Source organism: Electrophorus electricus, chromosome 4 (assembly GCF_041902795.1).
Source record: "Electrophorus electricus isolate QZ-2024a chromosome 4, ASM4190279v1, whole genome shotgun sequence".
NCBI classification, from domain to species: Eukaryota; Metazoa; Chordata; class Actinopteri; order Gymnotiformes; family Gymnotidae; genus Electrophorus; species Electrophorus electricus.
Genome location: NC_137500.1, coordinates 16622265 through 16643562, shown reverse-complemented (window position 1 = coordinate 16643562; position 21298 = coordinate 16622265). Strand labels below are relative to the sequence as shown.

Here is a 21298-nt window from a genome sequence, read left to right as displayed (position 1 = left end):
ATGTTCACCCAATAAGCAAAAGGTTTTTAGATCAATAAAACAAGACAGCTAATTCTCCCAATTATTAGCCCAGTGCATAGTAACTACATATACCATAAAACTGGAAAAATCGAAAACATTTCAAACATGCACATGCAAGCATCCTTTACAATATTTATATAGAATCTTGATGCCTCTGTGAATTTGATAGCCCCATGATGATAAAACCAGTCCTTTTGTTGAATCAGAAATGCACTTCACTAAATAGAAATCAACTTTTTGCCTGGACCAAGAGAACTGCAAACTGAATTCTGTTCTGAGACTTCAGATTTGATGACCAAGGTTGCCCTCTGGTGTCTACTAGTGTTCATCACCAAAGGTAAACAATCATGCCAGTTTTACAGAGACAGAGTGATGTTTTGAAAACTCCTCATTGTCATGCCAGGCCCAATCAATGTCAAAAGTACAGAAATGATCTTATCTGAATTTTAAAATGACCATTTTATTTTTAAAGCATATGTAATAAGAATGACCCATGTTCAATGTATAGAAACTAGGGGTGGGACTTTAACGCGTTCATTTCGATTAATTAATTACAGGGAAAATAACTAAATAAAAAATTAACGCATTTTAATCACACCTTTACATCTTGGAACGTTTCTCAGTGCACGAGTTCCAGGCATACAGATTATGTTGACGCACAATGTGATGAGCATGATGGAGAGGACGGAAGAGGCTACGCTGGTGGATGGGAAATTTAAATACAAGAAACTCCCAGATGGAAATATAAACAAAAAATTTGTTATTTGCACTTTATGCAGGAAGGAGTTTGCTTCTCACAGAAGCACTTCCACCCTTCGTTACCACCTCAACGCAAAACATGTTGGGGCTAGCGCGCAGGTCAGTAATGTTAACTTAGCTGCTAAATGTGATAGTATTCCTAGTACGAGCAAACTCGCCACTCAACAGTCGACCACATGTCGAGGTTCACATTCAGAAACAAAATGTCAAAGTCCACGTCAGACAAATTGACCAATTCACTGGCGAGATGGATTGCTGTGGACTGTAGACTGCTCTCTGTGGTCGAAGATAAAGGGTTACAAGAGACGCTGCAAATTGCGTCAGCTGATGCAAGTTACGAACTGCCGTCCAGAAAGACAATGTCCTGCCCTGCCGTGGCCCGAAAATATCTGGCCAGTCCTGCCACGTCTGTTCCTTGTGAGAGACTTTTCTCGCTTGCTGGTAACATAGTTCAGAAGAAGAGGGCAGCATTGACCTCTGAAAATGTCGAAAGGCCAGTTTGTCTCAGTAACTGGCTGAGGAAGCAGTAGATGTTGTCATAAGGTCAATGGGTTTGTGTTATTGACTTAACTAAATGTTGATCATATTGACATGCTCGATGTTGTTGTTGTTTAACTTGGGGAGTTTTGCTCAGGATATTGTAAGAATAAGAAGAACTGAAGTCAGAGGATGTCTTAATACCATTTTAGATGATGGTAGACAATATTTTATCTATTTTATTTTATTTATGGGAGCAGTTGAAGTCAATCAGTACTTTTGTATTTTTTGTCAGAATTTCTAGTGTTCTGAAAACTGTTTGCTCTGTGTTTTCTGCACTAATCTATTGGTCTGTATAGTAGACTGGTGGGAAAATAAACAAGATTTTGAAGTTTAAGCTTATGTTCATTGATTCATTCGTCATCCAAACTTAAATTAATATTTCTCATGTTAAATATTGAAATGTGATTAAAATGTGATTAATTTCGATTAATTAATTACAAAGCTTCTAATTATTTAGATACATTTTTTTTAATCAAGTCCCACCCCTAATAGAAACATAATATATCGTCATTACCCTTCACACATCACATTTTCATAACACCACTTTCTACTTTTTTCAGAACTTTTTTCAGAACGGCTGAATTCAATTCGGTCACGGAATGCTCCTCCCCCCGCGTGCAAGGGGGATTCACTGTTGTCTAAATTATTAACTACACACCCTTAGACAAAACACACCTTTTTTGTCTGTATTTAATCCCCTGCCACTGTGTGACAGTGTGACCCCGAGCGCCTTTGGTACGAGGGCCTCTCCTGAGACAAGGGGGGCCCCCATTGTCCCCCAAAAGGGATGCGGGGGCGGGAAGTGGTGCACGCCGCAGCCGCCGCCCCCGCCACCACCGCCACCACCACCACCGCCCCCGCCACCATCGTCGTCGAGAAAACTTCTCCGCGCCGGTGAGCCGTGACCATCCCTGGTTTGGCCAGGGCAGGTACCGGCCATGGGCCCTGCAGGGGAAGGAACACGCGGAGATACTCGCACTGGTAGCAAGCGGCAAAGTCTGGGTGGGAGGTAAGCTCTGGTACTGAAGATTCCCTGCTGGCTGGAGGCTGTGCAGAATGTGCTCGCAGAACTCCCGCACCGCACCATGGCCCGCGGTACTCTGGCACTGGTACTTTGCTGCAATGAGCGCCATCCCAGAGGTGTCCAGGGGCACAGCGCTCAGTCCAGCCAGGCTCAAGCAGTCCACATCTGTTGCATCATTACCTATAGTAGTGCACAAGAGAAACACTGAGGGATCCGACTTGTTCATCGCAGTGTGCATGCCGATGTCCGATTTGAAAATTATTTTGCTTTATGATTTGGAGAAATGAGAGAATTCCATTTTGTTTGGCATTGTAGGTATTGGATCAGAATCTTGGATATTTTTAGATCAAAATGGTTTGGTTTTCAATGTTTTTTGTCATCATGCTAAAAAAATGTCAGTAAACACTGGACTGTGAAACCTCAGTGAATATTGTGCTCAGTAATGAAAAGCAGGTGGTGAATATTTATGCATATTTTTTTAGCTGAATGAGTTTCTGGCACAAAACAACTTTTCCTGATTAGCTGTAGCTATATTTCTAACCATTCTAACAAAATATTTTAACAAAAAAAAACAAACAAACAAAAAAAAAAATCTAATCACTGTATGAGATCTACAAACCAAAAAATAATCATTATTTAGAAGGGTAACTAAAGACAAAAGTAGAGAGAAATCACTTACCAATATAGGCCACCTCTTTCCATTCTAGCTTCTTCTCCTTCATCAGTTTCTCAACCTCCACCTGCTTCGGCTCATTCAGAGACATCACAACACAGCCCGTTGTCTGGGACAGCTTGTCTGTGAGTCTCCCCAGTGTGGGGTTCTCACTGGAAGTCAGAAGGATCACCTGATAGGACAGAGTGGAAGAAACAAACATGCAAAACGATAGCAAGTGTTACATTTGAAATACTGATTTCAAAAAGTTCTGTGAGGCTCCATTATGTCATAGGTTGCTATAAAACATCAACCAGTTTTATACAGAAAGAAGTAATGCTACAAGAAGCTGTAACTGTAGGCGTCAGGTACTCTGACTCTAGAAATGTGGATTACACTTTGAAATCCAAATGGATCTGTGTAAAATATTTTCTCTCTATTTTTTTTTTTTTTAAATGCGATGGAGGAAGATCCTTTATACAATGACAGTGAATCTGGCACCATGGTAAAAATGTAATGATGCATACACAAGCGTAACATTTGGCACGTCAAGTTCCCAGATCAATCGTTACACTGTTTCATACACGAAGTATAACTCAGAGCAAAACTTCTTTCAAAGGATGTAACAATGTCCCACAGGTGGTAGTTTATTTATAATACTTTATGGCTATTTTCTAAGAGCTTGTTAAGCATGTCTTATTTAAGAGACTACAAAACTAAACGATGTGACATGAGCAAAGGTTCTTTTTAAAATCGCACGTGTACAAAAATCAAATGATTAACTGTAGACAGCTTTTATAGAGGCTTTTGCTGTGTTGTGTGATGTATATTTAGGCATATTCCTGCCAAACTCCATTTAGAATAGTTATAAAATTAGACTGCCTACATCAACGACCTGATCTAGAACTTTAGCTAGTTAGCGAACTAAAAAAGGAAAATCAATAAAACAAATACAAATTGTAGAAACCATAGTTTTGCATCTAGTAACTATTATCTGTGTTTTATTATTATTATTGAATATAATTATCATCATCATCATTTTAAAATTATTTTCCCAAGACTCGTCCTTGTAACAAGGAGAGCACCTGGGATTAGGAACAGAAATATAGGCAGCTGTTATTTCCTACGGCAATGTTTATCCTACATCTGTTTTGTACTTTTCAGGTAGACGTTTCAGTAACGCCCCCAATGAAACAATAACTCATGTCTCCTCCAGAATAAAAGAATTTGATTAAACCTTTATATACAGGCATTCATACCAATGACACAATACCATATAAACATTGCAAAACTACTCTAACCAATGAAAACGCATTTCTTATTTTCAGACAATAACATCAACCTCCTGGAAGACCACCAAAAATTGCCAGTGCCAACTATATCTCAAGTTGCAACAGCAGGGTATTGGGTAAAGTTTTCAACTAGCAATAATCACGCCTCAGATAAACCTCATAGGCTACGATACTGCCGCTGCGCAAAGATAACCTACCATCCTAGGAGTTCGAGCATCTGAGTAACAGGGTCCCTATGCACGTTGACAGTTCTTTGATTTGCCTTAACAAAAACTCCAGAACTACTAGACATGCAGGCTGAAATTAGAGTTTCATATAAAATAATCAACAATGATCAACACTTCTTGATCAGTGTTTTGTGTAAAAACACAAATACTTCGAATGTTACAAAAAGTGAAAGAACGAACACAATGCATGATGGGTAGTGGACAACAGAGTAAGGGTAAGGGGATGATGGTAGAGGTGGGGGGTTAAATTAGTGTGAACCTTTTGGTCAATCACCATAAGGGGTGTGGATTGCACCAAAGCGGGTGGGGAGAAATTACATTGTTGAAGGCCCAACATGAACACCCTGTAAACATACATGCTCTTTTGCGACTGAAAAAGTGAATTCACAACCTACAGTTCCAATATACAGCAGTACAGAATCACCCAGCATTTTTACCAATGCCTTCGTCAAGACCGTTTTGATTCAAATTTACAGACCCTATGTAAATATAAAACACACAGTCTTGATTTTAAAAAGTCTCCACTGCCCTACCCTAAACACACAAAGAAAGCTGTGGTTTAATTAACCTGATCACAGATCAGCTTAGCATGACCTCTATTAATACCTACCTCTGTTCCTTCTCTCTGCAGCATGGTGATACCATCCAGATCTCTGCTGTTAATGGACACCCTCTCGTCTCCACTTGCAGACAGAGAGATCTGCCTATCTGTCAAACAGCCCAACACATTACAAAGGAGAAGCCGCACCAACTCCGGCTTGTCCTTACCGAAGTAACCAAACCTGCATGGAGGCAAATGTGCACGCACACACACACACAAACATACACACACACCCCTGGATGCTGATCTTAAGGCTAGTGGCCATTCTTGCCCGAACACTAAGAGAGCAAAAGACGTGAAGGAGTGAGCTGTGGAGATGGTTCTGTGCTGTTCTGCTGGTTTACCTGAGCACCCTCTGTTCTGCAACAGGCCAATCTATGTCAATATCAATGCTGTACTCTGCCGGCATCTCAAAATAGGCCATCTTCCCTCCCTACAAAAGGCGAACAGATCACACTTCATGCCCTTTTCAATATTTTAAATAAAGCTCATAAAAGATTATATAATAAACCACTAACAACTTCTGGGACAACTAATATTCTGCAATAAGAAGGAGGCTCAGGTCATCATCAATAGACAGTGGTGAGTGGGCAGAAACTTCTGACTGGCATTAGACCTGTGATAAAAGTGAGTATCTGAACAATTGTTATAAATGTTTGTAACAATTAAATTAAATTCTGAGATTAGATTAATTTGCTGCCTGCAGCTTGAACACTGTGGAATTCAGCTCACCTGCAGGACTCCTTCATCTATAAGTTTTTTGGTGGCGATGTAAAAGGATCCATTTTCACAGAGCTCCCCAGCCCAGTCCTGGTGATGGGGCCTCTTGGCTGAGTTCAGGTTCAGGGCCTTAGTGTCGGTGCCCTCTTGAGTAAAAAGAAGAGACAGGAAACACTTCAATTAAACAGCTGTGCAGTAGGCTTGAGAAGAGCTGGAACAATCTTCAACCAAGAGGTCTTTCGGTTCAAGAACACTGATCACAGAACTTGATTTGCTTTCCATTTAAGACTCATAAATGCACAATACATTTCAGAAACATAGCCTAGAGACCTTGCCAAAGAAAGTAAACTACTTAGTTCCATCCCAATGTGACTGAATTCCACTTATACCTCAAACACATCCATCTATGTAGGCTTATCGGTGCATCTTTCACACACCTCCTTTGGTGACCTCTTGCCAACGGAAGTGGTGTCTGCGATCGACAGAGAACACAGAGTCGTAGCCTTGTTTGGTCACCATCTCCACTGCCTGTATAAGGTGGTGTGGGTGGAGGCATGGAGAGGTGGCCTGAATATTACAGATGATGTCCACCTCTAAGGGAGTGGTGCGAAGTGTAAAAAGGGAAATACAAACTATGATTAGACAAAGTCAAATAATAGTCATTGAATTATAACAAATAATTAGTATGTGATATAACATAGAACATGTTACATACTGTATGACTATGTATGTAAAAAAAAAAAAAAAAACCTGAATTGGATGCAAATGTTGGTATGAATAAATATGAGAAGGATAGGAAAGTGTCTAATAAAAAGCTCAGTTAAGCAGACTCTGCTGCAGCTGTTTATATGAATAAGTGTTCATTTAAACAGCAAAATGAACAGGGGTTGATTAAGTATGCAGCTGATACCTACAAAATGCATGGCACAATGAGCCAGATATGAAGTCCATTCACTTTTAAACACCAAACTAATGGCTCTGAGTTTCTGATCTGATCAACAGCGGACCACAGCAGAGAACAACATAACTCGCCTGGGTTCATTCGGCAAAACTCTTGAATAGTTTCCAGGGAGCTGGTTGTATCTTTGGACACTTCTGCACTCCTCCTGTGTACTCGAGCCCCCCCATTTCTTTGCCACCCGCTCAATCTCATCGTGGTCAGTGAATACCCACAGGCTGTGGAAATGTCCCGGGAAACATCACGTCAAGACAGGAACAACTGGTTTGGTGGTGGTCATCCGTACATTCATACTGCCACGAGTTGCAATTTGCAAATTACTATATTTAACGAATTACCTGTCAAACACATCAGAGTCTATAGCTGCCCGTATAACCCATCCGATCAGTGGAACACCCGCCAGCAATTTTATGTTCTTCAGAGGAATTCCATTGCTGCCGCCACGAGCGAGAATCACCCCAGCTACGTGTCTCTCCTTAACAGTATCTAGTTTGGTTGACTGATTACTACTGCCTTCAGCAGCGTTATCTACAATTTTCCTCTTTAATCTATTCATTCTCTTCAAAGGCTACGAAAATAAAGGGATCGCAAAAGAAACAAAGCTTCAGTAATCGGTGATGGTAAAAACTGGCTTAAAACCTATTCTGCTACGGAGAACAGGTCCAAGAAATGAAGCGCAATTCAAACTAATTCAGTTTAAAAGCAACTAGCGTAGCGTATTATCGGCCACGTCAGTACAAAACATCGACAATCTAAGATAATGGTAAATAAATGTAAGCGCTTTACTAACCCCAATTGGTGTTTTTCAGACGAGATAAATGTTTAATAGTCTAAGATCCAAGACCTATTTGATTTCATGGAAAGAAGTTTTTTTTAAAAACAATTGTTTTTTATATCCTTTGACATTGTGGCCGTCGCGCAAAAACGGCTTCACTTCCGGTGTTCCGTAATTGACCTTTTCTCTTACACAGCGTGTATAATTTGTAAAACTGCGTGTGCATTTGTTTTACGTTATTGAAATGTAAAACTTTTTTTTTCATTTTCAGTGACAGTATGCAGTGTTTTATTTTTTTTAAACTGACCCTGTTAAAAAAAGGACCTCCTGAGAAATAAGACACAATTTATAAGACAAAATTTATTATACCTGTATTAGTTAGGTTTTCTTTTTGGTAATCATGGTTCACTTTGTATTTTTTAGACAGTATACATTTATGAAACCGGCTTCTTAAAACTGTAGAACTGTATATCGCACGGCATAATGGGAAGCGGGAACGTCGTCAACATGTTACAACGGGACTTTTATTTAATAAATAAAAAAACAAGCACATGCAGTAAAGCCGTTGTAATAATCAACAATAACTCCATTTTGAAACATAAATGGAACCTGCTGCATTTTATTCGAGAGGATTGTTCAATTTAACTAAAGCATGTCGCAACGTTTATTACCAGAGATTGACCACCAGGAAGCAGTGTTTATACATTTACAAATCTGTCCAGGCTATACGGAAGTCTACAAAGCCCATTATTTAAGCATTAAAAAAATGTAACAAATGAATGTTCGAAATACTCAGGATGTAATTGCTGGACACCAGAATCCATTTAATTGTGACGTCCACGAACAACTTATTTATCTGTTGGATAAATGATGCCGTGTAAAATTGTGGCAATTTCATCCGCGAGGATTGGCTATACACCAATCTAACGCCCTACCTAACGTCATCTGGTAAAGCCAGAAATTCTAGTGTTCTTGCAGTTTCTTAACTGACTTTTCATTCAAGAGCAACTTTTTCATTCAAAAGTGTGACAGTTCAGTGCAGTCTGTAGTGGTGGAGAGGAAATCTGTTTCCCTGAAAATCAGAAAATCTTGCAGAACGTTTATGAATTATGGGTAATTTATGGGCTAGGTTGTTTCTTGTGTTGAATGTACATTTGAGAACACAGTTGGAACACTGAATCATAACATGTTGATATCAGTGTGAGGCTTAAAGTAAGCCTTAAACACTGTTTAAGAGTGCACACTGCAGTCACATTCGAACCTACCGAGTCTTTGCTTTAAACGTCCTCATTCTGTTTGAAAGGTAAGCTCTTGCAGTAAGGATTCCCTGCTGTCTGGAGGGTGCGCATCTTCTTCAGCAGCAGAATGTGCTCGCAGAACTCCCGCACCGCACCATGGCCTGCTGCACTCTGGCACTGGTACTTTGCTGCATTGAGCGTCACCACAGAGTTGTCCAGGGGCACAGCGCTCAGTCCAGCCAGGTTCAAGCAATCCACATCTGTTACATCGTTACCTGTAGTGCAGCAGAGAATCACTGAGGGATCCGGCTTGTTCATTCTAGTGTGCATGCCGATGTCCGATTTGAAAATTATTTTTGCTTTATGATTTGGAGAAATGAGAGAATTCCATTTTGTTTGGCATTGGATCAGAATCTTGGCTATTTTTAGATCAAAATGGTTTGGTTTTCAATGTTTTTTGTCATCATGCTAAAAAAATGTCAGTAAACACTGGACTGTGAAACCTCAGTGAATATTGTGCTCAGTAATGAAAAGCAGGTGGCGAATATTTATGCATTTTTTTTAGCTGAATGAGTTTCTGGCACAAAACAACTTTTCCTGATTAGCTGCAGCTATATTTCTAACCATTCTAACAAAATATTTTAACAAAAAAAAAAATCTAATCACTGTATGAGATCTACAAACCACAAAATAATCATTATTTAGAAGGGTAACTAAAGGCAAAAGTATACAGAAATCACTTACCAATATAGGCCACCTCTTTCCATTCTAGCTTCTTCTCCTTCATCAGTTTCTCAACCTCCACCTGCTTCGGCTCATTCAGAGACATCAGAACACAGCCCGTTTTCTGGGACAGCTTGTCTGTGAGTCTCCCCAGTGTGGGGTTCTCACTGGAAGTCAGCAGGATCACCTGATAAGACAGAGTGGAAGAAACAAACATGCAAAACGATAGCAAGTGTTACATTTGAAATGCTGATTTCAAAAAGTTCTGTGAGGCTCCATTATGTCATAGGTTGCTATAAAACATCAAACAGTTTTATACAGAAAGAAGTAATGCTACAAGAAGCTGTAACTGTAGGCGTCAGGTACTCTGATTATAGAAATGTGGATTATACTTTGAAATCCAAATGGATCTGTGTAAAATATTTTCTCTCTATTTTTTTAAATGCGATGGAGGAAGATCCTTTATACAATGACAGCGAATATGGCACCATGGTACAAATGTAATGATGCGTACAAAAGTGTAACGTTTGGCGCGTCAAGTTCCCAGATCAATCGTTACACTGTTTCATACACGAAGTATATCTCAGAGCAAAACTTCTTTCAAAGGATGTAACAATGACCTACAGGTGGCAGTTTATTTATAATACTTTATGGCTATTTTCTAAGAGCTTGTTAACCGTTTCTTATTTAATAGACTACAAAACTAAACAATGTAATAGATGAGCAACAGCAAAGGTCGTTTTTAAAATTGCATGTGTAAAAAAATCAAATGATCAACTGTAGACGTCTTTTATGCATGTTTTTGCTATGCTGTGTGATGTATATTTAGTTATAAAATTAGACTGCCTGTGTCAATGACCTGATTTAGAACTTTAGCTAGCTAGCAAACTAAAAATGAAAAGTCAATAAAACAAATACGAATTGTGGAAGCCACAGATTTGCATCTAGTAACTATTATCTGTGTTTAAGTATTATTGAATATAATTATTTATTATTATCATTATTTTTCTAAGACTCATCCTTGTAACAAGGAGAGCAGCTGGGATCAGGAACAGAAAGACAGGCAGCTGTTATTTCCTCCTGCAATGTTTATCCTACATCCGTTTTGTACTCTTCAGATAGACGTTTCAGTAACGTCCCCAAAGAAACCACAACTCATGTCTCTTCCAGAATAAAATAATTTGATTATATATAAAGGTTTAGACATTCATACCAATGACACCATAGCATATAAACACTGCAAAACTACTATAACCGTAACTGATGAAAACACGCTTCTTACTTTCAGACAATTTATATCAGCCTCCTGGGAGACTGTCAAAAATTGCCAGTGCCGACTATATCTCAAGTCATCACGGCAGGGTATTGGGTAAAGTTTTCAGTTAGCAATAATCGCACCTCAGATAAACCTCATAAGATAGGATACTGCCACTGCGCAAGAATAACCTAAAACCACATGAGGTCGAGCATCCGAGTAACAGGGTCCCTATGCACATTGACGGTTCTTTGATTTGCCTTAACAAAAACTCCAGAACTACTAGACATGCAGGCTGAAATTAGAGTTTCATATAAAATAATCAACAATGATCAACACTTCTTGATCAATGTTTTGTGTAAAAACACGAATACTTCGAATGTTACAAAAAGTGAAAGAACGAACACAATGCATGATGGGTAGTGGACAACAGAGTAAGGGTAAGGGGATGATGGTAGAGGTGGGGGGTTAAATTAGTGTGAACCTTTTGTCAATCACCATAAGGGGTGTGGATTGCACCAAAGCGGGTGGGGAGAAATTACATTGTTGAAGGCCCAACATGAACACCCTGTAAACATACATGCTCTTTTGCGACTGAAAAAGTGAATTCACAACCTACAGTTCCAATATACAGCAGTACAGAATCACCCAGCATTTTTACCAATGCCTTCGTCAAGACCGTTTTGATTCAAATTTACAGACCCTATGTAAATATAAAACACACAGTCTTGATTTTAAAAAGTCTCCACTGCCCTACCCTAAACACACAAAGAAAGCTGTGGTTTAATTAACCTGATCACAGATCAGCTTAGCATGACCTCTATTAATACCTACCTCTGTTCCTTCTCTCTGCAGCATGGTGATACCATCCAGATCTCTGCTGTTAATGGACACCCTCTCGTCTCCACTTGCAGACAGAGAGATCTGCCTATCTGTCAAACAGCCCAACACATTACAAAGGAGAAGCCGCACCAACTCCGGCTTGTCCTTACCGAAGTAACCAAACCTGCATGGAGGCAAATGTGCACGCACACACACACACAAACATACACACACACCCCTGGATGCTGATCTTAAGGGTTGTGGCCATTCTTGCCTGAACACCAAGAGAGCAAAAGACGAGAAAGAGTGAACTGTGGAGATGGTTCTGTGCTCTTCTTCTGGTTTACCCTGCTGGTTTACCTGAGCACCCTCTGTTCTGCAACAGGCCAATCTATGTCAATGTCAATATCAATGCTGTACTTTGCGGGCATCTCAAAATAGGCCATCTTCCCTCCCTACAAAAGGCAAACATCACATATCACCACACTGCATGCCCTTTTCAATATCTTAAATACAGCCCATAAAAGATTATATAAATAAACCACTAACAACTTCTGGGACAACTAATTTTCTTTAATAAGAAGGAGGCTCAGGTCATCAACAGTAGACACTGGTGAGTGGGCAGAAACGTCTGACTGGCATTACGTTGTGGCTTGCAAACAGATTTTTGTTCTGAGTTTTTTCTTAATGGTTATGTTGCTAGACCTTTGATAAAAGTGAGTATCTGAACAATTGTTATAAATGTTTGTCCCTGCCTGATTGGTTTGAATCTTGTCAGTGTCCCTGTGTTATCCTAAGGTGTGTGGCCTAACTGCTCAGACAGAAACAAATTCTGAGATTAGATTAATTTGCTGCCTGCATCTTGAACACCATGGACCTCAGCTTACCTGCAGGACTCCTTCATCTATAAGTTTTTTGGTGGCGATGTAAAAGGATCCATTTTCACAGAGCTCCCCAGCCCAGTCCTGGTGATGGGGCCTCTTGGCTGGGTTCAGGTTCAGGGCCTTAGTGTCGGTGCCCTCTTGAGTAAAAAGAAGAGACAGGAAACACTTCAATTAAACAGCTGTGCAGTAGGCTTGAGAAGAGCTGGAACAATCTTCAACCAAGAGGTCTTTCGGTTCAAGAACACTGATCACAGAACTTGATTTGCTTTCCATTTAAGACTCATAAATGCACAATACATTTCAGAAACATAGCCTAGAGACCTTGCCAAAGAAAGTAAACTACTTAGTTCCATCACAATGTGACTGAATTCCACTTATACCTCAAACACATCCATCTATGTAGGCTTATCGGTGCATCTTTCACACACCTCCTTTGGTGACCTCTTGCCAACGGAAGTGGTGTCTGCGATCGACAGAGAACACAGAGTCGTAGCCTTGTTTGGTCACCATCTCCACTGCCTGTATAAGGTGGTGTGGGTGGAGGCATGGAGAGGTGGCCTGAATATTACAGATGATGTCCACCTCTAAGGGAGTGGTGCGAAGTGTAAAAAGGGAAATACAAACTATGATTAGACAAAGTCAAATAATAGTCATTGAATTATAACAAATAATTAGTATGTGATATAACATAGAACATGTTACATACTGTATGACTATGTATGTAAAAAAAAAAACAACAAACCTGAATTGGATGCAAATGTTGGTATGAATAAATATGAGAAGGATAGGAAAGTGTCTAATAAAAAGCTCAGTTAAGCAGACTCTGCTGCAGTTGTTTATATGAATAAGTGTTCATTTAAACAGCAAAATGAATTGGGGTTGATTAAGTATGCAGCTGATACATACAAAACGCATGGCACAATGAGCCAGATTTGAAGTCCATTCACTTTTAAACACCAAACTAATGGCTCCGAGCTTCTGATCTGATCAACAGCAGAGAACAACATAACTTGCCTGGGTTCATTCGGCAAAACTCTTGAATAGTTTCCAGGGAGCTTGTTGTATCTTTGGACACTTCTGCACTCCTCCTGTGTACTTGAGCCCCCCATTTCTTTGCCACCCGCTCAATCTCATCGTGGTCAGTGGATACCCACAGACTGTGGAAATGTCCCGGGAAACATCACGTCAAGACAGGAACAACTGGTTTGGTGGCGGTCATCCGTACATTCATACTGCCACGAGTTGCAATTTGCAAATTACTATATTTAACGAATTACCTGTCAAACACATCAGAGTCTATAGCTGCCCGTATAACCCATCCGATCAGTGGAACACCCGCCAGCAATTTTATGTTCTGCAGAGGAATTCCATTGCTGCCGCCACGAGCGAGAATCACCGCAGCTACGTGTCTCTTCTTAGTAATATCTAGTTTGGCTCGTTTTGACTGATTATTTCTGTCTTCATCAGCGCTAGCTACAATTTTCCTCTTCATTATAGCCATTCCCTTCAACGGCTACGTGTACAGATTTTCCGGCGCATTACTGATGATGTCAGCGGGTACACGCAGGCGGTAGTAGGGTTTATTGAGAAGTACACCTTGATGCTAGTGGAGTTCCTAGACGGGTTCCAAATGAATTCAAGTCCAGGGATCAAATTGCAGCGGGATTTGAATCAGCATTATATACATCAGCGCTATATAAATACATTTGATTTGATTTAACCAATCAGCTTTTGCGCCATCTTTTAGTGTTTTTCATTTAAGTGGAAATCACAACGTGACAATAACTTGGTTTCTGTTTATTGTAATTGTTAATTGTTCTGTTAATTGTCTGTTAACTTGTAAAGATGGGTTGCCTTATGGGTTTCCATGCAAATGTGCTTCTGGAGAACTGAGCTGCATTGCATCAAGACAGATTAGAGGTGGGAAAAGGACACATCTGTTGGCTGTACTGTGTTGTCCTTTCTCTAGACTGAGAGATTCATCATTTTGTTCCAATAGCACCATTCCTGACTGAGGGCTCTGGTTTAATAGTCACCGAGCGAGAGAGAGCAGCTTTGTGGAACAGTGGGTGAGTAGGCCTGGCTGTGCATGAGCAATGACAGCTCAGCAGCATGCTGAACCAGAAGGGCAAGAGTTTATTGGGTTCAGCCTCTCACACAGGGTGAGGACTGTGTGGTATTGCAAATCAACAAGTTTACAGGGAGCTAAGCGAGGATGATGCAGGCTTCCATACTACCAGTATCGCTCCACTGTTCTGGCTTGCTCAACATACATTACCTGGATATCTATTTTTCTTTTAAAATAGGTTCTTTTTTTTTTAAACAGGTTCAATAATCAAGGCAAAAAGCCAAAAGAGGGATTTCTTAAATCAATTGTTTAACCTACATTTCTTTATTTCTGTTGTGCACAGAAGTCTGAAAAACATATTTAAATACAAATTTGTGTTTTCATTATTTTACAGAAATGTGTTCAGCGATGCTTTATAAACTTGCTCCTTGGTCTATATTCATCTTTTTTACTTTTTAGTTATTAACTCCAACCAATCTTTAGTCCAATATTTTCCTCAAAATTCCTCTTTAAGTATGAATAAAATACTACAGGTCTGATCATTGCTGTAAGTTAAGAAGGAGCACATTGATCAAGCTGCATTCCTGAACAGCACTCAGTTGCCATCGTGATTATTTACAGTATAACAGCGTTGCCAAGAGAATAAAGTTACTCCAGTCAGCGAGCGTTTCAGTTTACATTTTGAGTCCCCATGCAACCCATGCATGTTCACCCAATAAGCAAAAGGTTTTTAGATCAATAAAACAAGAGTTAATTCTCCCAATTATTAGCCCAGTGCATAGTAACTACATATACCATAAAACTGGAAAAATCGAAAACATTTCAAATATGCACATGCAAGCATCCTTTACAATATTTATATAGAATCTTGATGCCTCCGTGAACTTGATAGCCCTGTCATGATAAAACCAGTCCTTTTGTTGAATCAGAAATGCACTTCACTAAATAGAAATCAACTTTTTGCCTGGACCAAGAGAACTGCAAACTGAATTCTGTTCTGAGACTTCAGATTTGATGACCAAGGTTGCCCTCTGGTGTCTACTAGAATTCATCACCAAAGGTAAACAATCATACCAGTTTTACAGAGACAGAGTGATGTTTTGAAAACTCCTCATTGTCATGCCAGGCCCAATCAATGTCAAAAGTACAGAAATGATCTTATCTGAATTTAAAAATGACCATTTTATTTTTAAAGCATATGTAATAAGAATGACCCATGTTCAATGTATAGAAACTAGGGGTGGGACTTTAACGCGTTAATTTCAATTAATTAATTACAGGGAAAATAACTAAATAAAAAAATAACGCATTTTAATCACACTTTTGCACTGTGGAACGTTTCTCAGTGCACGGGTTCCAGGCATACAGATGATATTGAGGCACAATGTGATGAGCATGATGGAGATGACGGAAGAGGCTACGCTGGTGGATGGGAAATTTAAATACAAGAAACTTCCAGATGGAAGTACAAACAAAAAATTTGTTATTTGCACTTTATGCAGGAAGGAGTTTGCTCATCACAGAAGCACTTCCACCCTGTCAAAGTCCACGTCAGACAAATTGACCAATTCACTGGCGAGATGGATTGCTGTGGACTGTAGACCACTCTCTGTGGTCGAAGATAAAGGGTTACAAGAGACGCTGCAAATTGCGTCAGCTGATGCAAGTTACGAACTGCCGTCCAGAAAGAGAATGTCCTGCCCTGCCCTGGCCCGAAAATATCTGGCCAGTCCTGCCATGTCTGTTCCTTGTGAGAGACTTTTCTCACTTTGTGCTGCTAATGCTAGCAGCACAAAGGCCAACGGCGCTAGTGCTAACAGCGCCAATGCTAACGGCGCTAGTGCAAATGGCACTATCGGCGCAGCCAATGGCACATGCGCGGGGCCCACCATAGAACAGCGCCCTCTCATCATCACGGAGAGTGACGTGAGGAGAGTGTTTAAAAGGGTGAATACCAGGAAGGCGATGGGACCAGACGGTATCTGCGGGAGGGTCCTCAAAGCCTGCGCAGATCAGCTAGCCCCGGTATTCACCGACATCTTCAATCTCTCCCTGACGCTCGGTATTGTCCCGTCCAGCTTCAAGCGGTCCACCATCGTCCCCGTCCCGAAGAAACCTCGACCCTCCGACCTCAGTCGTGATGAAGTGCTTTGAAAAGCTAGTCAGAGACTTCATCACATCTTCACTGCCAGCCTCCACGGACCCACTGCAGTTTGCATACCGCCACAACCGCTCCACTGACGATGCGATTGCACATCTGCTCCACACTACACTGACTCACCTGGACGAAGGGAGGGGAAATTATGTTAAAATGCTATTTGTCGACTACAGTTCAGCATTTAACACTATCATCCCCTCCCTACTCACTACTAAGTTGGGGGATCTAGGACTGCATGCGACTGGATCTCCAACTTCCTAACAGACAGACCACAATCAGTACGGGTGGGCAACTGCGCCTCATCCACCCTCACCCTCAGCACTGGAGCTCCTCAGGGTTGTGTCCTAAGCCCCCTGCTCTACTCACTGTACACCTACGACTGCACAGCCACTTCCAGCTCTAACATCATTGTCAAGTTTGCTGATGACACCGTTGTCGTGGGTCTGATCTCGGACAACGACGAGAGGGCCTACCTGGAGGAGATTAAACACCTGGAAAACTGGTGCCAGGAAAATAATCTCCTCCTAAACGTCAGTAAGACAAAGGAGCTGATTGTGGATTGCAGCAAGAAGCAGGAGCGGCACTACCAACCTGTGAGGATCAGTGGAACCACGGTGGAGAGAGTAGATAGTTTCAGGTACCTTGGTGTTCACATCTCGCAGGACCTGTCCTGGTCCCGCCATACCAGCTCCCTGGCAAAGAAGGCTCGTCAGCGTCTTTACCACCTCAGACGCCTAAGGGACTTCAGACTGCCCTCCAAGGTACTGCGGAACTTCTACACCTGCACTATCGAGAGCATCCTCACGGGGAACATCACAGTCTGGTTTGGAAATAGCACCAAGCAGGACAGACAAGCACTTCAAAGGGTAGTGCGTTCAGCAGAGCGCATCACTCACTCAGAACTTCCTGACCTGCAGACCACCTACTACAAGCGGTGCCAAATCAAGGCCAGGAAAATTGTGAAGGACCCCACCCATCCCAACAATAGACTCTTCTCTCTGTTGAGGTCAGGGAGGCGCTTCCGCTCCCTGAAGGCCAAGACAGAGAGGCTGAAGAGGAGCTTCTTCCCACAGGCCATTCGGGCCCTGAATCAGGGAAACTGATAAACTGTGGGGACCACCACCGCGTAACATGACTGTATATCTGTACATATGTATATATAGATTTAGATTTATACTCAATTAACCTGTTACAACAACTGTAGATATGGTACTATACAATGGATCTGTACATTCTGTAGATTGTGTACATATATACTCAACCATATACATTGTACATTGTGTATATAATCATAATATACATATATATTGTACATACATTATTAATATATTTTGTAAATACATAGAATATATATTTTTATCTGTATATATAGTTTTTTCTCTATGCACCCCTGGTTCTCTTCCTCAGTTTGGACAGAGCACGCTCCACCATTTCACTGCGTGTTGTACTGTGTATGAATATGTATGTGACAAATAAACCGAACTTGAACTTGAATACCTACCTCTGTTCCTTCTCTCTGCAGCATGGTGATACCATCCAGATCTCTGCTGTTAACGGACACCCTCTCGTCTCCACTTGCAGACAGAGATCTGCCCATCTGTCAAACAGCCCAACACATTACACAGGAGAAGCCGCACCAACTCCGGCTTGTCCTTACCGAAGTAACCAAACCTGCATGGAGGCAAATGTGCACGCACACACACACACACCCCTGGATGCTGATCTTAAGGCTAGTGGCCATTCTTGCCCGAACACTAAGAGAGCAAAAGACGTGAAGGAGTGAGCTGTGGAGATGGTTCTGTGCTGTTCTGCTGGTTTACCTGAGCACCCTCTGTTCTGCAACAGGCCAATCTATGGGAATGTTAATATCAATGCTGTACTCTGCAGGCATCTCAAAATAGGCCATCTTCCCTCCCTACAAAAGGCAAACAGATCACACTTCATGCCCTTTTCAATATTTTAAATAAAGCTCATAAAAGATTATATAATAACCACTAACAACTTCTGGGACAACTAATATTCTGCAATAAGAAGGAGGCTCAGGTCATCATCAATAGACAGTGGTGAGTGGGCAGAAACTTCTGACTGGCATTAGACCTGTGATAAAGGTGAGTATCTGAACAATTGTTATAAATGTTTGTAACAATTAAATTAATATTAAATTAATATTAAATTCTGAGATTAGATTAATTTGCTGCCTGCATCTTGAACACTGTGGACCTCAGCTCACCTGCAGGACTCCTTCATCTATAAGTTTTTTGGTGGCGATGTAAAAGGATCCGTTTTCACAGAGCTCCCCAGCCCAGTCCTGGTCACGGGGCCTCTTGGCTGGGTTCAGGTTCAGGGCCTTAGTGTCGGTGCCCTCGTGAGTAAAAAGAAGAGACAGGAAACACTTCAATTAAACAGCTGTGCAGTAGGCTTGAGAAGAGCTGGAACAATCTTCAACCAAGAGGTATTTCGGTTCAAGAACACTGATCACAGAACTTGATTTGCTTTCCATTTAAGACTCATAAATGCACAATACATTTCAGAAACGTAGCCTAGAGACCTTGCCAAAGAAAGTAAACTACTTAGTTCCATCCCAATGTGACTGAATTCCACTTATACCTAAAACAATAAATAAACCTGAAGGAACACCATTCATCATGCTACTTTATTATGGCTTCCATACATCCATCTATGTAGGCTTATCGGTGCATTTTTCACACACCTTCTCTGGTGACCTCTTGCCAACGGAAGTGGTGTCGGCGGACGACAGAGAACACAGAGTTGTAGCCTTGTTTGGTCACCATCTCCACTGCCTGTATAAGGTGGTGTGGGTGGAGGCATGGAGAGGTGGCCTGAATATTACAGATGATGTCCACCTCTAAGGGAGTGGTGCGAAGTGTAAAAAGGGAAATACAAACTATGATTAGACATTATTTATAACAATTAGTATCTGATATAGAACATCTTACATAGTGTATGACTATGTAGCAAAAAAAAAACAAAAAAAAAACCTGAATTGGATGCAAATGTTGGTATGAATAAATATGAGAAGGATAGAAAAGTGTCTAATAAAAAGCTCAGTTAATCACTTTGCTGCAGTTGTTTATATGAATAAGTGTTAATTTAAACAGCAAAATGAACAGGGGTTGATTAAGTATGCAGCTGACACATACAAAATGTATGGCACAATGAGCCAGATATAAAGTCCATTCACTTTTAAACACCAAACTAATGGCTCCGAGTTTCTGATCTGATCAACAGCGGACCACAGCAGAGAACAACATAACTTGCCTGGGTTCATTCGGCAAAACTCTTGAATAGTTTCCAGGGAGCTGGTTGTATCTTTGGACACTTCTGCACTCCTCCTGTGTACTTGAACCCATTTCTTTGCAACCCGCTCAATCTCATCGTGGTCAGTGGATACCCACAGACTGTGGAAATGTACCAGTAAACCTCACGCCAAGACAGGAACAACTGGTTTGGTGGTGGTCATCCGTACATTCATACTGCCACGAGTTGCAATTAGCAAATTACTATATTTAACGAATTACCTGTCAAACACATCAGAGTCTATAGCTGCCCGTATAACCCATCCGATCAGTGGAACACCCGCCAGCAATTTTATGTTCTTCAGAGGAATTCCTTTGCTGCCGCCACGAGCGAGAATCACCCCAGCTACGTGTCTCTCCTTAACAGTATCTAGTTTGGTTCGTTTTAACTGATTATTTTTGTCTTCATCATCGCTAGCTACAATGTACCTCTTACTTCTAGACATTTCCGTCAAAGGTTACGTGTATAGATTATGTTCTGGGTCATCGCTGATGATGTCAGCGAGTACACGTAGGCGGTAGTAGGGTTTATTGAAAAACCGTTGGATGATACGATCCCAAGAGCCTCCATCAAGACGTTTCCCAACCAGACTCCGAACTTTCGCACTGATTCCTACAACGCGGGGATCATCAGTGGGAACATGGACTAGTACAAGTCTGCGGCATACGAAGGGCGATGAGAGAGGCGAAGAAGGCGCAACCTTCCGATTACAAGTACCTTAACCACTGAGCTATTAGATATATAATCATGTATTATTTTATCACTTATCTACTAATGGTAAACAATGCATAAACTATCAACTATAGACTAACCTCTTCTAACTTTCACAATAATATCAGCCTCCTAAGAGACCGTCAAAAAATGGTCAGCGCCGACTATATTTCAAGTCGTCACGGCGGGGTATTGGGTAAAGTTTTCAACTAGCAATAAACCTTTTTGGTAATCATGCTTTACTTTTTATTTTTTAGAAAGTATACATTTATGAAACCGGCTTCTTAAAACTGTAGAAATGTATATCGCACGGCATGATGGGAAGCGGGAACGACATATAACTGGATGATGTATACCTAATTTACAGATGTAAATGGTATTGTTAATTGTTAATGAAGGTAGTCTGGGTCCTGGATATTGTTTGTGAGGTTTTTGTGATGGAGTGTTTGTATTGAATTGAATTGAATTTTCTTAATAAAGTCAATTTAAAAATGGAACGTCATCAACATGTTACAACTGAGCTTTTACTTAAGAAATAAAAAAAGAAACACA

At 40.9% G+C, this 21298-nt stretch overlaps 1 protein-coding gene, 2 non-coding genes and 1 pseudogene across 6 annotated transcripts; all 4 read right to left on the bottom strand.

Annotated features, from left to right (window-relative positions):
• Positions 1–567: 567 nt before the first annotated feature.
• Positions 568–7746, bottom strand: LOC118240984 (N-acylneuraminate cytidylyltransferase-like; annotated as a pseudogene). Its single transcript, XR_014123246.1, has 8 exons — positions 7133–7746; positions 6869–7012; positions 6274–6429; positions 5849–5982; positions 5461–5549; positions 5126–5297; positions 3024–3189; positions 568–2524 (listed from the first exon to the last, which is right to left on the bottom strand). The product of XR_014123246.1 is annotated as an N-acylneuraminate cytidylyltransferase-like (transcript).
• LOC113569629 (U4 spliceosomal RNA) lies at positions 4338–4478 on the bottom strand. The gene has a single exon (XR_003409814.1). It is a non-coding gene; the product is annotated as a U4 spliceosomal RNA (small nuclear RNA).
• Positions 7747–7909: 163 nt separating the features above from the next.
• On the bottom strand, positions 7910–20393 carry LOC118240986 (N-acylneuraminate cytidylyltransferase-like). 3 transcript variants are annotated; one of them, XM_081712694.1, is made up of 11 exons: positions 20257–20393; positions 19428–19583; positions 18948–19079; positions 18219–18314; positions 13506–13648; positions 12920–13075; positions 12495–12628; positions 11968–12062; positions 11620–11791; positions 9552–9717; positions 7910–9082 (listed from the first exon to the last, which is right to left on the bottom strand). In XM_081712694.1, the coding sequence occupies exons 3-11, from the start codon at positions 18962–18964 to the stop codon at positions 8847–8849; spliced, it is 1215 nt and encodes a 404-aa protein (XP_081568820.1). In that variant the 5' UTR covers positions 18965–19079; positions 19428–19583; positions 20257–20393; the 3' UTR covers positions 7910–8846. The 3 variants fall into 3 exon arrangements, with proteins under 3 accessions (XP_081568820.1, XP_081568819.1, XP_081568818.1); XM_081712693.1 differs by lacking the exons at positions 19428–19583; positions 20257–20393 and adding an exon at positions 18538–18632 and having other exon boundaries at positions 18948–19412; XM_081712692.1 differs by lacking the exons at positions 18219–18314; positions 18948–19079; positions 19428–19583; positions 20257–20393 and adding an exon at positions 13769–14007.
• LOC118241005 (U4 spliceosomal RNA) lies at positions 10833–10973 on the bottom strand. The gene has a single exon (XR_004775778.2). It is a non-coding gene; the product is annotated as a U4 spliceosomal RNA (small nuclear RNA).
• Positions 20394–21298: the final 905 nt, after the last annotated feature.